The 15182-nt window shown below is 28.5% G+C and overlaps 1 protein-coding gene across 1 annotated transcript; it reads right to left on the bottom strand.

The window, feature by feature from the left end:
• Positions 1 to 514: 514 nt before the first annotated feature.
• ADI3 (AvrPto-dependent Pto-interacting protein 3) lies at positions 515 to 4526 on the bottom strand. Its single transcript, NM_001247682.2, has 3 exons — positions 4184 to 4526; positions 2235 to 3514; positions 515 to 1385 (listed from the first exon to the last, which is right to left on the bottom strand). The coding sequence occupies exons 2-3, from the start codon at positions 3464 to 3466 to the stop codon at positions 515 to 517; spliced, it is 2103 nt and encodes a 700-aa protein (NP_001234611.1). The 5' UTR covers positions 3467 to 3514; positions 4184 to 4526.
• Positions 4527 to 15182: the final 10656 nt, after the last annotated feature.

Here is a 15182-nt window from a genome sequence, read left to right as displayed (position 1 = left end):
TCTTTTCCAATTTACACCTGATATAATTGTTGTCGTAGTTATTGGTTATTGCTATTATAAAAAACTACACATTGTACCGATGAACATAATCATTGCAATAGATATATCTATGAGATCGTTCAGTAGAGTGCTTATACCGATGAACATAATCGTTGCAATAGATATATCTATGAGATCGTTCTGTGGAGTACATCATGCATTATCTATTGTGTATTATTAGTATCTTATTTGGAAGAACTAAATATAACGAGACTCGCGTAAATAAGTACGGAGGGAGTATTATATATCCAAATGCTTCTTCATTATAGTCTTTGGCTAGCTCCTAAGACATGGAAATAACAAGGCATTTTGTTTCACCTTTCTCACACAACCCACTGGCCAGTGAGTTTTTCCCAGTTCTTGTGTATTGCAGTTCATCAATTGAACAAATGATAATAACTAGAAGAAAGCAGTGCTGACTGCTGAAGGATCAACTAATGTTATATTACTGATACAAGAATCCTATTTCCTAAAACTAAAAGAACTCAAAGTCAAGATATTTACCCCCAGACTTTGCATCTGCCCCTACCACTCTTTTACTGGTATTGCCAACCCCAACAGGGTTCACTTGCCCGTACTTCGCAGGGTAGTCTGGCTCCACGGGTCTTGGCACTTCAGGTGGTGTACTGCAACGTATTAGAGCCCAATTAACACCTTCAAAGAAAGGATGTTGCTTGATCTCAGTTGCTCCTCGTTTCACCCCAAGCCGGTTTTGAGGCTCTTTAACAAGCAAGCCACGTATCAGATCACGGCTGGCATAACTGGTTGCAGGAGAATCTGGAAATTTAAGTTGTTGGCCAACTACATTGAAAAGAGTTGCCCTGTTTCCTGATCCCTTGAAAGGGGTCTTTCCATAGAGTAGTTCATGAAGGAAAATACCAAATGTCCACCAGTCAACTGCACTGCCATGGCCTTCTCCCTTGATAATCTCGGGGGCCAAATATTCATGAGTCCCAACAAATGACATTGACCGTGCTGAAGTAGGTTCCGCAACTAGCTCAGGCATTGAATTAGCTTGAAACCCAGAATCAGCTCGAGGCTTAGGTGTTTTTTTCTTGCTCTTTTGAGGAAATAAACGTGGAAGAAAGCATGCTGGCTGCATGCATACAGTTGTGGGCTCAATACAGGCTGGCTGCACACAAAATGCAGCTCCTCGTTTAGAAGGATCATCAGATGAGATCCTTATGAGCGTAGGTGAAACTGCACATCTCAAGGAGAGGTCAAAATCTGAAAGCATAATGTGGCCATCGTCACGCACAAGAACATTTTCAGGTTTTAAATCCCTGTACACTACACCAAGCATATGTAGATATTCAAGCGCCAATAGAACTTCTGCTGCATAAAACCTGTGGCAGAAACCGGGGGGTTAGTTAAAGTTTGATTAAAGAACTCAAAATTTAAACATAAATGCAAAAAATTCTGAACTTTTTTTAGTGCCAATCTAGAAACTAAAGTTCTATGATCCTCACACCAGAGCGAACTAGAATAGTCTCTTTATTTTAGGGAGATCAAAATGAAGTCTATTCAGCTTTCGAATACAAATATCAAGTAACATGAACTAGAGATGATAATGATAAAGGATATAATCTAATGACACATACTTAGATGTCAAGCTAGGCAAGCTCTAACATTCTTACACCAGATTTGAAGAAAAAAAACAGGCAGGGACACAACAGGGACAAAATTTATACCTAGTACAGAAAAGACAGTGAACAATCTGAGCTCTTTGGAAGCTTAAATCACTGCTTCAACATAACTTCTCTTGTAAAACATAGTTCAAGGATTTTATCAGATATTCGACATTCTCTATTTGCCAGTACGCAAAAATTGGAAACGATCTTTTTGTTTTTTTGGATACGTGAAAAGGGGTGACATTCATTGTGGCAAAAATCATCTCCTTCCACCAATACACCCTCTATCCGCCAACACCAACCCACTCAAGAAAAAGAGGAAAGGGAAAAGAAATAGCCCTTTGTAAGCCAGTAAAGGTGCATTTAGTGGCAGATAAAGAATTCACTTAGGAAAAAGAGAGTTAATACCATATAAGGATTAAGGAATGTTAAAGTGACCAGAGGTTTATTGTGCTTATGTTAGGACTACATGTGAAAGCCTTTTATAAGAAGGATTATCTACCTGTTTTTCTTTGCTTAATATATACCTGTTGTATACTCTAGATAAGGATAACAATTCCATACCTTGCAGCATATTCTGAAAAATGCTTCCCAGGTTGTCGCTGTCGTAGAGTATGCAGATCTCCTCCAGGACAATATTCCATGACCAAACATGAGAAGCGATCGGTCTCAAAATGAGTGTACAATGTTGGCAAGAATGGATGGTCTAATAACTGTAGGATTTCTCTTTCTGTCTGAGCACGCGTCAATTTCTTCCTGCTTGCAAGTGATGCCTTATCCATCACTTTCATTGCAAAATAGCAGCGAGTCCCGCTAAGCTCAGAAAGATAAACACTTCCAATGTCTCCACAACCAAGTCTTTTGAGTAACTTAAAGTGGCTCATGCCTAATATACCATCACGTGCCCGAATTGCGAGAATAGCCTTCCATCTAGGATCATTTCCTTTGTGAGGCTTATTGGCACTGCCAGTGATGTTACTCCAATTACTATCATCACTAAGTCCACTACTGTCACTTGCTCTGCTAAGGCTAGTTTTACCACTTTCGAGTGAATCCCCTCGAATGCTCCCTTTCGTGCTCTCATAGTTTCTGTCCACACTAAGCATGCCATCACTCATAAGCACATCACTCCTGTACGTGCTTGTGCAACTGTTGACAATACTCATAGATCTCACAACACCAGTACTATCAATGCTACTAAGTGGACTCACATTTCCGCTTGGAGGCAGTGATGCATCCCAAATACATTCTTTCTCTTCGGAATCAGGAGGCAGACTGGTTTCTGTGTTTTGAGAAGGACGAGGAACTGTAAATGGAGAGGAGATTACACCTAGATCATTTGGCTCTTCAACCAAGCTCTCTGCCGGTGAAAGAAGGGATGGGCTTGGTTTCACATTTGGCATCCGGATTGAAAGATCGTCCAAGAAAGGACCCTTCAAAGATACGTTTTTCACCAGACATTTCCCATCTGCTTTGTTTTGACCAATTGGTACATACACTGGTCTCATTAGGTCTGTATCAACAGGTTCCGGAGGATGACTCGCCCCATGAAATGATGTAGAGCCACTATCTTCAAGTGAATCATCACTACGCTTGATTGTACCAGCATCGACCATCAGGTCTTCTTCCTCCTGATAGGAGGTCTTTCCTTTCCATGTTTGTATTGGAATAGCCAAGTCAAAATCTCGAAAGCCTCTAATACCGACCTCCTTCTTGGAGGTTGAGAAAGTATGAGCCACCTTAGCCCCTATAGGAAACTGCCTAGTTGATTCTCTAACTTCAGGTATCCTTTCCATCTCCAAATACTATATGTATCATCACAAGTACATCCCCAGAAGAAAACTCTGCAGAAACGCAAAAAATCAGTACCGCCTCCCCACACTTTACTATACCACTAATCAAGTATACTAAGACCATTTTGATGACAAGTATGCAAACACATCAAAGAAACTAACATCTCATTAAACAGTCACTATAACAAAAGGTTATTTTTCACCAACACAATCTCAATTAGTCACTATAAGATCTTCAGATATGGTAAGTAACAAAGGAACTTTATAAAGAGACATGCATGATGTAATACAAAAACACCCAATTAGGCAAATATTATTTTTACAATCACCTCAACATTCCATAATTTCCACAAGTTCCATTAATAACAGTATGAAATAACCCTCAACAAGCTCTGAATATAAAACCTTTAATCCCAAAGTGAGTGACAATCAACTTCTAAGAAACCCCCCCCCCCCCACTTCACACCCCCATCACATTTCACTATTTTTTTTAACACTCACCAACATGGAAATATACAAGAAAGAACCATGGGCAGATCTAGCTTCAGTTATGGGTGATAAAGAATTCAATATGGCCACTATAAATTACTGGGAATCTTTTTTTTTTCCAGAACATAGACACAAAAATGCTAAGAATAACAGAGAGACTAAAAAACCCAAAAAAAAAAAACGACAACCACATTACAGAACAACAAACAAATCAAGAAAGCAGAATTTTACCAGTTAAGCAAGAGATCTGAAAAAAATCTTCAGCTGGGTCGTTTTCTTTACTCTCTCAAGCCCTTGGAATGCCAAAAAAAATAAAACTTAACTAGAGCTCCAGCTACACACTTCTTCTCTTCTTTAACACAGTGGACAACACAGTGATTTCTGCGGCAGAAAATTGATTGATTATTACTAAATGCTGAAGCTATTAGCTCCTATAGCTGAATAGAAAAAACGATTAGTAGCAGTACTAGGTGGTGCTGGAGGAGGAGGATTATGGGTGATTTTGCCTTTAGCTTGTGTTGTTGTATTTGTGAAGGCTTTAGTCATGTGTTCACTGTACTATATCATATGAATACTGATGATATACAATAAAGTGAAAGTGTCATTCTCTGTTTTTTATTTTAGTTTTTTTGGTCCTGTTTTGTTTATTTTAATTAAAATAAGGAAAAAGAGGCAGAGAAAATGAATTCGCCTATATTTTGAAAATTGCACTCTGAAATGAATCGTGTAAAGTGTAATTTAAATTTAATCGAAATTTTAGTATGGGCTTCAGAAATTGTAAAAAAAGTGAACTAATGAGTTATTATCCATGATTAAACTTCTTTCACTCTATTGAAATATGAAGAAAAAAATTTAAAACATACTTAAAAATGTAATTTAATTCGATTCTAATATGACTATTCGACCTCGAAAAACACCTAAAAAGGTGAATGGGTGAACCAATAACAATAATGTTATTTTCATACTTAACTACTTTTTCCCGCGCCTCTTAATTAGTTGAGTTTGTTAATTTAAGCATCTCCATAGTTAGTTAATACTCCCTCATTCTATCTTATTGTTTCAATTTGTTAAACATAATTTTACTTTAAATTAAAAAAATTAAACTTATTTTATTTTTCTATTAAATACTATTTATTTTCAAAATTTTATCTTTAATATTTTTTTAAAAAAACTCATATCAGAAAAAAAAGTTTTAAAAACTATTCGACTATTTCAAATAATAATTGGGACAGTACATATTTGTTTCTTGTTTTATTTTGATAAAAATAAATTCAAAATAGGTGGTGGCAGGAAGAAAAGTTGCAAAATTACAACGACGGCCAGAAAGAGAATTGATGGCGTGATGAAAAGGGAGAAACTAGAAAAAGTGGGTGATCACGTTCCGTTTTAAAATTAATGTCATTTTCATATAATTTGAAATGAAAATTGATATATATATTTTAAATTACGCTTATATATTTATGAACGTGAATTTTTGTTAAGATGATATGAAAGAATATTTACTCTGTTGAAGGTTGGAATGTGGCCCACTCCCATATATATGTTCCTTCTTTAGAGTACACGTCTTTTCAAAGGAGGAAGAAAAAATTGAAAGAAGTGGGAAAATGTGAAAGCAAATAAGTCATTCTTTCTATTCTATGCCATGTCCATTTCTCCATCCTTTTCAACTATAAATACATATTTTAATTCCCCATTAATAACATTACAATGGACCAATGCAAATTGCATTATATATGCTTTTTATTTTAGTATGTTTAATCATTTTAGTGTTTACTTATGTGGTAGTATTTGATTGGTATAACAAATTTAAGAATGAAAGAAAAATTATTGAAATTTATAATATAAATGAAATTTTAAAGTGAAATTGTTATTTCTTTTGTTTCAATTTGTTAGTCAAGTTTTAATTGATTTGGAGTTTAAGGAATATAAAGAAGAATTTAAATCTTTACAAGTGAATTCGTATATATGTTATGTGAAAAATTAAAACTACAAAATTGTAAAATAAAAAAGAAACATTATTTTTTATATAGGTCGAAGAAAAAGGCAAAATAAATAAATTGAAATATGAGAAATAGTAAATTTATAGAAGAAAAAAAGAGTACCTCTTTTTTCAAATGTATTAATTAATTGATCTGGAGTTTAAGGAATATAAAGAAGAATTTGAATTTTCACAAGTGAATTCGTATATATGTCATGTGAAAAATTAAAATTATAAAATTAAAAAGAAACGATATTCGTTAGATGGATTGAAGAAAAATAAAACAAATAAATTGAAATATGAGAAATTGTAAATTTATAGAAGTAAAAAAGAAAAAAAAAATACCTCTTTTTCAAATGTATTAATTAATCTAGTGGCATTTGAAAAGCTTAAAATTATTTTTGCGCCTCAATTTCTTAATATTACCTTTTTTATATTATGTCATATAAAAAGTATCTGAAAAATCTTTTTCATTAGAAAAAATTGGTCAAAGTGGTATTTTTTTATATTTTTACATTTTTAACTTTAATACTTTTTAATTAAATATGGAAAAAAAATATTTTATTTAAAAATAAATAAATATTACAATTTTTTTATTCATGATAATGTTATGTTTATTTAAACTAAAGATATTTTGACTTTCATGTTATGCATTGACTATTGGTGTGTATTGAAAACCTAAACGTAGTAACTATATATAGCTTATAGTAAAAGTAAAGATAATTTGGCTTTTGAATTGAAACAATTTTCTCCCAAAATGTAACTACAAGTGGTGAGAAATTAAATACCTAAAAATGTACTAGTAAGATATAGCCTAACATTTAATTTTTTAGGTCACGGGCAAGTTTGATTAGAAAATAAGTTATTAAAAAATTAATTATTTCAAAGTAATTATTTTATTTTTTTATTTCCTGTTTAATATGAAATAAAAATAATTTTAAAATCATAAATTATTTTACGATTAAATTCAATTAAATAAAAAATTGTTTTTTAAAAAAAATTAATTAATATTTATTCATCGTATTAAACGAATAGCAAAAGTAAAAGAGATTTTAGGATAGCATCTGCCCTAATTATAGAAACGTGGACCCCATTGATAACAACACTATTCTAATCTAATGACTCTATAGTCGCACCACTATGTAGTTTCCATGTGGTTCTTAATTAAAACACGATTTGACGAGAAATTTCAATCGATAATCGATTAATTGTTTATTTTATTTTCAAAGTAATTAATATATCAACTTGGATTGTGGAAATACAAATATATATATATATATATATATAAAAAAAAAATTGTGAGCTGACGTTTTATTTCAGTTTTCTTTTTTATGTTATTTGATTAAGCATATTAATTTTTTAATTAATTTAAATATGTGATTTTTCTCTTTTATAAGCGGACAAATATTAAATAATTAATAGTATTTGTGTTCTAAAATATAGAAAGAAAGACCCAAATTGATTTTTATAAAGTCTCATCTTTTTATATATGAACTATGTTTTGCACTTACCACAAGTCTTCAAAGGGTAGTTGTGGATATGTCGTCTTGATCATTACTAGTAATAAATAACGGATTCAAATTAAAAAGAATCGTGATAGAGTAATAAGTATATTTTTATTTTTAATTATTTGTTTTATTTTTGAGTCTTTTGAGTATGAAATCGTCTTTGTCAGAAAAAACGTTTTGCCTCAAATGTAGAATTTTTCATTGTAAATTCAAATTTAGTTGAACTCCAATATTAGGACTTGTTTTGTCATAGATTTCTCAAGTAAAATTTGGCAAATAGTATTTGTTCAGATAATTTGTCATCATTTGGCAAATAATTCAAATTTCTAAGTACTAGAAAAAATCAGTATTTAAGTCAAATCTCATTATTTGAGAAATTTTAAAAATTCAAATTCCACACCGAATATTTATTTCTTAGCAAAACATTCTCTGTAATATTTGTTTGTGTTATATTACATAATTTTTTACGTGAACACCAAAACAGTGATTAATATTCAGTGAATATGAAAGTAATGATATGGTTGTTGATGAAAATGATGAACAATCAACTTAGTGTAATAAAGTTAGGATGTATATTATATGGAATGACGCTTGTAGCACTGAATCCAAACTATCACATTACGCTAATGTAATAGACGCTATTTGTTATTTGTTGCAACAAATATCTAGTTGACTTGTTGCAAAAGTCATATATCTTATTACGTCAACATTTCTATCTTGCTATGTAATACAAACCTATGGTTAACTTTGATAGTTTATAAAACTTATAGATTATAAATCATATTTATAAAAGAGGGAAATATATTTCACAAATATTATAACCAAACACATGGTAAAATATTTGACCAAAATTCACACTCAAATAATATTTAAATTTTTTTTTTATAATCAAACACTAATTTAGTATCGCACACACATAAGGTATAAATGAAATGACTCCCTCAATGTATTTTTCTCTCGTTACATTTCATTTTAGAGCTAAATTAAATTATAATATAATTCAATATTTAAATATCAATAATTATACAAAAATTATTTTAAAATATTAATTAAAAGGAGTTGAATAATAACAACAAATAAAGTAAAAAAGGAAAAGAGTGACACAGAAGAAAAGGACTTGTGAGCATGCATGCCCAATCACTATCTTTATTTGGTGACAAAAATAATCTGTCATTTATATTCTCTGCTCCCTCAGCTATTCTTTTTCTTATACTTATTTGGTTACATGTTATACTTCGATATTAGTAATTTTGATTCAAGTTCTATATTTATATATATATAAAAAAATTAATATAATTAAATAGTTATAAACATTCAAAGTATGCAGGGGTACTGAACCACCGTAGTAATTATAAGCTTATACGATAATTTTAATTTTTAACTCAAATTTAAGTTAAGTGTGTAGAGCCATAACTTAACACTATATTCGTGTTAAAAGAATTTTAATACATAGATATCCAAGTAAGGGTGGAGTCATAGTAGTGATTCGATAGAAATTATTAATTTTAGCTTATTTTCGTGTATATATATACAATTTATTAAAATTTAGAATTTAGAATTATGATATAAAATTTATAAATTGAATTGATACTCCGCCTTTTGTTTCAATTTGTTTTTTGTTTGGAATATCATGTTGTTGTAAGGTAGTAGTTAATACTTCAGTATCATGACTTAGAGTTGGAATTTTTACTAATTTTGTTTAGTTATATAGTTTTTTTTATTCCCCTATTATCTATATGGAAAAGAAAGAAAAAGAAGTTTTGCGTGTTTAAAAGTGTAGAAAATATAAATTGAAGAAAAAGATCATTTTGAAGTGTGTAATCACTTTTTTAAATAGATAAACAAATTCCTTCATGATACAACAAAACTCTTTATTTAAATTCAAGAGACTTTATATTCATAGAAACTTGAGAAATTAATTTTCATAAGAATCATAAATAAATGACTTTTCAGTTTTCATAACCGTCATATTCTTTCATAAACAAATTTACCTGTTCAATATAAAATTTTCGTATATTACAAAATATCTAACACTATATATACATACATCTCATATTTTTTGAATCTCACTAATAAAATTATGTTGAGAATATTATTGTGACTGTTGCATTTCGTTTTAATTAGCTAGGGTGTTTTTTGTTTGAATTTTATGTTTGCATTAAAATATGGCTACATATTGAATAATTCTGGAAAGAAATAATTAAAATAAATTAATAGTAACTAGTTGCCCATTGCTAAAAAAAAAAAGAAGAGAGAGAACCATAAGACTTGTCTAATCCAGTATTAAATTAGAATTAAGCGTAAAGAAAAAATTGTACAATGATGGCGCATATTACGCACAAATCTATGCACCGGTAAAATTTATTTGTATTGAGTATTTACACCAAGTCAATGTATACATGTCATGTATTTAAATTTATAATTTATTTTACTTCATTAAATCACGTAATAATGAAAATTGTATTGACATGATGTAAACACTCAATGCGAATAAGTTACTTCTTCATCCATCGCTATGGATTTCAGTGCAAATGAATAGAAGATGAAAGAGTATTTTAATAAGTTTCACATATTTTAAATTTGTTAAAATCAAAAAATTAAAAAAAATTCTTTATTTTCTTAAACTTTATATTAAGTTATTAAAATCAGAAAAATAAATTGGATCGGGATTATTTAATTTTCTTGAACACAATTACCATGGATTTATTATTACTAAATCTTTTTGCAAGCTACACATGTGACGTGTATGTTTCAGTCAAAGAATTAATTGTATTTTAACATTCTTAATTAGGTCAATTATTAGTTTCAATTAGCAGAGCTAGTATAATATCATAATGCTTAATTAATTTCCAATTTTCAGAGGCTATAATTTATTTTTAATGTTTATGTGCTTTTCATAGGCAGGATGATATTAATTAATTTTTTATTTTACTAGTGCCTAGCTACTTTGACTACACTGTCAATCACATGTGAGTTGCTAATTACACAACATTTTTCAAAATAAACAACTAAAAAGGTGATTACTGAAAAAAATTAAAAGATAATGCTATATTTGTTTTTCTTATAGTTTTACCTAACTTTGGACTTACATGGCAAGAGAAATTTATGGACATTATAAACAAATAAATATTCTATTTGTGATACTTAAAGTATAGTTTGGTGGGCATATTATTTGCTTGTACAGTAAGCCAATAAACTAAGAGAATGTTAGTGCAAATAAATATTAATAATTTAAAATTAACAAAAAGAAGACCATTTTGTTTAGTTATATTAAACCCTACCTATGAGAAAATGACAAAAAATTGTCTCTTTGGGATTACCGCTAATTTAAAATAATCTCTTAAATATATTTTATGAGCAATTTTGATTTTTTTAATAGTTAAAAGTGAATACTTAATTTGTTTCGATCAACTTAACAAAATTTGTATATTAGATTCGAAAGAATTATCAAAGTAATTTATTTATTAAAAAGTAACTTAAACGCTTCCATTAATTTTTAGGAATAATATAACACAAAAAAATTTCATTATATAAGTATCAATATTAACAGAAATTGCACTACACATAATAGATAAAAAAATTACACCTCTAAATTCATAAACTAAAATATTTCTTTCTTCAATTTCTCATCAAATTTAAGATACATAGATCTTAATATATTTTATGGAGACGAAATTATACACTTTTTAGCTAATTTAAATGTCCAGGATTGTTTTTCCAAAAAACATTTATAAGAGATTATATTGAATCTATCTTACATATAAGATAACATTTTGTTATTTCTCACTCAATATCTCCAAACTATATTGAAAATATATGCGTCACAGATTTATACTGTGTTACTATTTTAACAAAATCATGATAGATATCTTGTAAAATCAATTAACGTACGTAAATATCAATTTAAATATCACGATCATTAAAAAAAAAAAAAAGATATTATATTAGGATAAAGCAAGAAGTTATAGGATCCTCCACTCAAAACTCACAATTGTCCCTATTATTGACTGGTCAAAAAGAGGTACATACTGGAATCACAGTGAATTTGAAATCATCCTCAAATATGTACCTTGTGGGACATTATATTATAAAGTGTTGTCCCATTTTATTTTTATTTTTATTTTTCTACAAAGTGTTGTCTCATTTAACTTGTCCAAATTGGCACACTCACAAAAGGGGTTTTGAATCATATATTTCAAAAATATATTGAATTAGTGAACACAATTAAACACCACAAAATTATTCGTTAATTACAGTGTGATATATATTGTGTTGAATATGTTACTGTTCCTCAGTCTGGGAGAGTGTCATTTTTTTAATATTTCAACTTATAGTATATAATTTTTCTTTCTTTTTTTAACATTTTATGTTCGATTAAGTATCTATTGTATAAATTAAAAACGAAAAGTATATTTTAAAATTAAAAGTCCATAAATAATTTCTTCATCATTATTGTTTTAATAAAAATAGGAAAAGAAAAGGAATATCTAAATTAAATAAGCATATCATGAAGTGGCAATAAGTTGGTCCTTCACCAATCCCATAAAAGCTGAAACTTATAGTGATTATAATGATTAGCCTCAATATATAATTGTTTTTTGAGTAACAATTTTCAAACAATATACTATAGTTAGATATTCCCACAATAAGCTTAAAAAAGAAGTGTTTTGATTTTATTAAATCATTTTATTTTTTTTGTTGTGGGGTAATCCCATTCCACCTTGCTTTTTGAAAAGAAGCAAACATTGAGTTTGAAAGTTTTGAGTATTGTTTGTATTGGAATTAGGAAAAGGGAAAAAATAAAGTTAGGGTTGTTATTCTAAGGTAGAGATGATCCTTTTATATGATTCCTTTCTCACTTGGGTTTTTGGTCCACATGACCTAAAGAAAAAAATATAATTAAACTTTATTATAATATAATTCTCCTGTTCCTTGCTTGTGTTAGTTGTTAATCTTGCACTAACTAAGGAGCATTTCATTTACCTAAAAATAAATAAAAATTATCCTAGGTAAAAGATTGGTTGTGAAGAATGTTTGAGCCAAAATGGACAATATTTGTGTGAATTTGAATAGTGTTAATGTTAGGATCCAATCCACTCACACACACTTGATGAATGAAGAATACAAGAACTTTCTTGAAAAAGAGATGAGAGATCTAGAGAGAGAAAGAGAAATCAATATTTCGTGATAACACCCTGTGAGTAAACTTCCAGAGCGGTGGGGTATATATATATATTAATAAATCAGAGTATTTTTGGTTACAGAGAATAAATCAGAGCACTTTTGTTACAAAGAATAAATCATAATATTTTTGGTTACAGAGAGTAAATCAAAGTATTTTTGGTTATAGAGAATAAACAACTATATATATTAATAGGCTCTACAACCTAGCAGTTAACTATGAAAAATACCCTTGAGCCAATTTTCTACTTCTAATTCCACCTCTTGGAGTAAAAATTTAACATGTAACCTCTCTTGCAGTGTTTAATGATTTTGTACAGTTGAAGTACACACATTTTTTCTGAAAAAATTATGCAACTAACACTATATTAGGTACTATATCTACCGTTTGAGAAAATTATAATCTGTAGCTATAGTTTTCATTTGTATAATTCGCCTAGCTTATTTATATAAATCTAGAATATGTATAATTTGATTTCTGATGGTATAAATCCAGAATTTTGTATAGCATGCTTTACCCTAATTATTTGTATATGATTTATGTTAAACTCATAATAAATTATCCTATTTACATATTGACAAGAGAAATATACAAACACAATTCTGAAAAATTTCTAAAGGTATAAATACATAATATATATATATATATATACTTACCCTATTTGTATATTTGCAAGCGAAATATAAAAACCTCAGCATCCATAGCAAACATAACTATAGCTAATATAACTATAAAATCTTTTTATATCGATTGTATTTGTTTTTTCTGTAATTTTCTCAATTTTTTTAAAAAAATACTTGTAATTTAGTTTGAAATAACTGAGAAAAATACTTATTGCCCAATTGAATAAGTGGGACCAAGCCCAACAATTCTAGGCCCAAATAAATACAGGTCCACAATCCAAAGGGTCCACTTTGGGATGGAAGCCCATAAGGAATTATTGTGATTTGAAATTAGTTTGGACCAAAGACGAAACCAATTTCAAATTTCCAACTGCTTTGAAAAAGAGAGACAGTTGCACCATCTTTATTTTGATTCCTTTTAATGAATTGATCTTTAATTTTTATTTTTAAATATCAAACTTGTGCTAATTTTTGAAGAGCGAAACATAACTTGTAAATATTATTACGTAAAATATTTACTTATATCCCGCCGTAAAAAAGGTAATTATCTAAAAAAAAAAAAGGAAAAGTTTAAAGACCATAACAAATTATAAGAGAATTGTAAATGATGTGTATATATATATATATGATGATGAAGTATCCCACGTGATATGGAAAAACTACATTTCCTTTTCCAGTTTTAAAAATATTTTTCTTGCTATTTTGACTAATTTAGATTACTATAATCAATTAGTTATATTAATTATATGATACATAGATAGGCAATACTTGTGACTTGTGAGTATTGACTTATACATGGTTTAATTAAGATAAAAAAAAAATCATGATTTTTAATGAATTTTGAATACAATTTAATAATATTACTCTTCAAGAGTTTGTTCAACAATCGAAGTTTAAGAATAGTTTTATAATTAAATTAAAAAAATACAACTAAAACTTAATTACTTTCTTATTGATTCATAATTGTACATTGAACACTTAATATGAAACAAAATCATTGATTCAATTTACTTTGCATTGACAGAGAAATCAATAAAATCATATTGGTTATTTTATGAGAGACTTTATTAAATATATATTAACCAGAATTATTTATGATGATCATAATAGTTTAATATATATATTTATATATATATATGAAATTTGAGGAGTATCAACTGTCTTGTCTTAGAATTATTATAGACTATTAATTATAATTACTTAAGAACAAAAGAAAAACAAAAAGAGAAGTCTCTTTCCACTCAATTCTTAATAATACTCTGTAGTTTAATAATAATATTTCACTATTAATTTGATGCATTCCTTAAAAATAATAAATAATAGAGGTAATACTATTAATTTATCCTTTTCACTTTATTAAATTAAATGTTTTGAATTTTTTAGATGATAAATGATATTTATTAACGAGGGTAAAGTAGACACAAAATGTAAATTATTTGTATTTTTAAAATCGGACCACTATTGTTAGATATTTTAGTATAGTGAATAACTATTGTTGAACAAAAGGAATAAAATACAAAGTTAAATCTTAGAAAAGTAAAGAACTTTTTTGTGTGTTCATTTATTTATATTAAATTATAAATAAATAAATAAATATATACTTGGTACGATATTGTTATTATACAAGTAGAGGTTTTGACGAAGCTCAAACATTTTTGGAACAAATTATTACAAATTTTTTAAAAATAAAATTGACACAATACTAAATATCTATGTTTTATGATAGAGCTATGAAAAAATCTCACACTTAACAGAAGTCATGAAATTGTTTGAATAAGTTTAATCAAAGACTCAATTATACCATTAAGTTAAAATAAAAAGTTCGCATTGACTAATCACATTTTACATGAAACTGCATCATACATTATAAAATTCAAACATAAATTTTATATTAGATTGAGTAAAATTTATTTGAGCATGAAAATGTATAATTTGTTCT

Source organism: Solanum lycopersicum, chromosome 1 (assembly GCF_036512215.1).
Source record: "Solanum lycopersicum chromosome 1, SLM_r2.1".
Lineage (NCBI taxonomy): Eukaryota > Viridiplantae > Streptophyta > Magnoliopsida > Solanales > Solanaceae > Solanum > Solanum lycopersicum.
Note: the sequence above shows the minus strand (reverse complement) of the source record. Positions and strands in the feature narration are given on the sequence as shown.

What these genes read in the sequence shown, in the direction of transcription:
- ADI3 (NM_001247682.2), bottom strand. Translation starts at nt 3,466, where the DNA reads ATGGAAAGGATACCTGAAGTTAGAGAATCAACTAGGCAGTTTCCTATA. An exon ending in TTTTCAGAATATGCTGCAAG is followed by an intron (nt 1,386 to 2,234) that starts GTATGGAATTGT and finishes TTTCTGCCACAG; the next exon opens with GTTTTATGCAGCAGAAGTTC.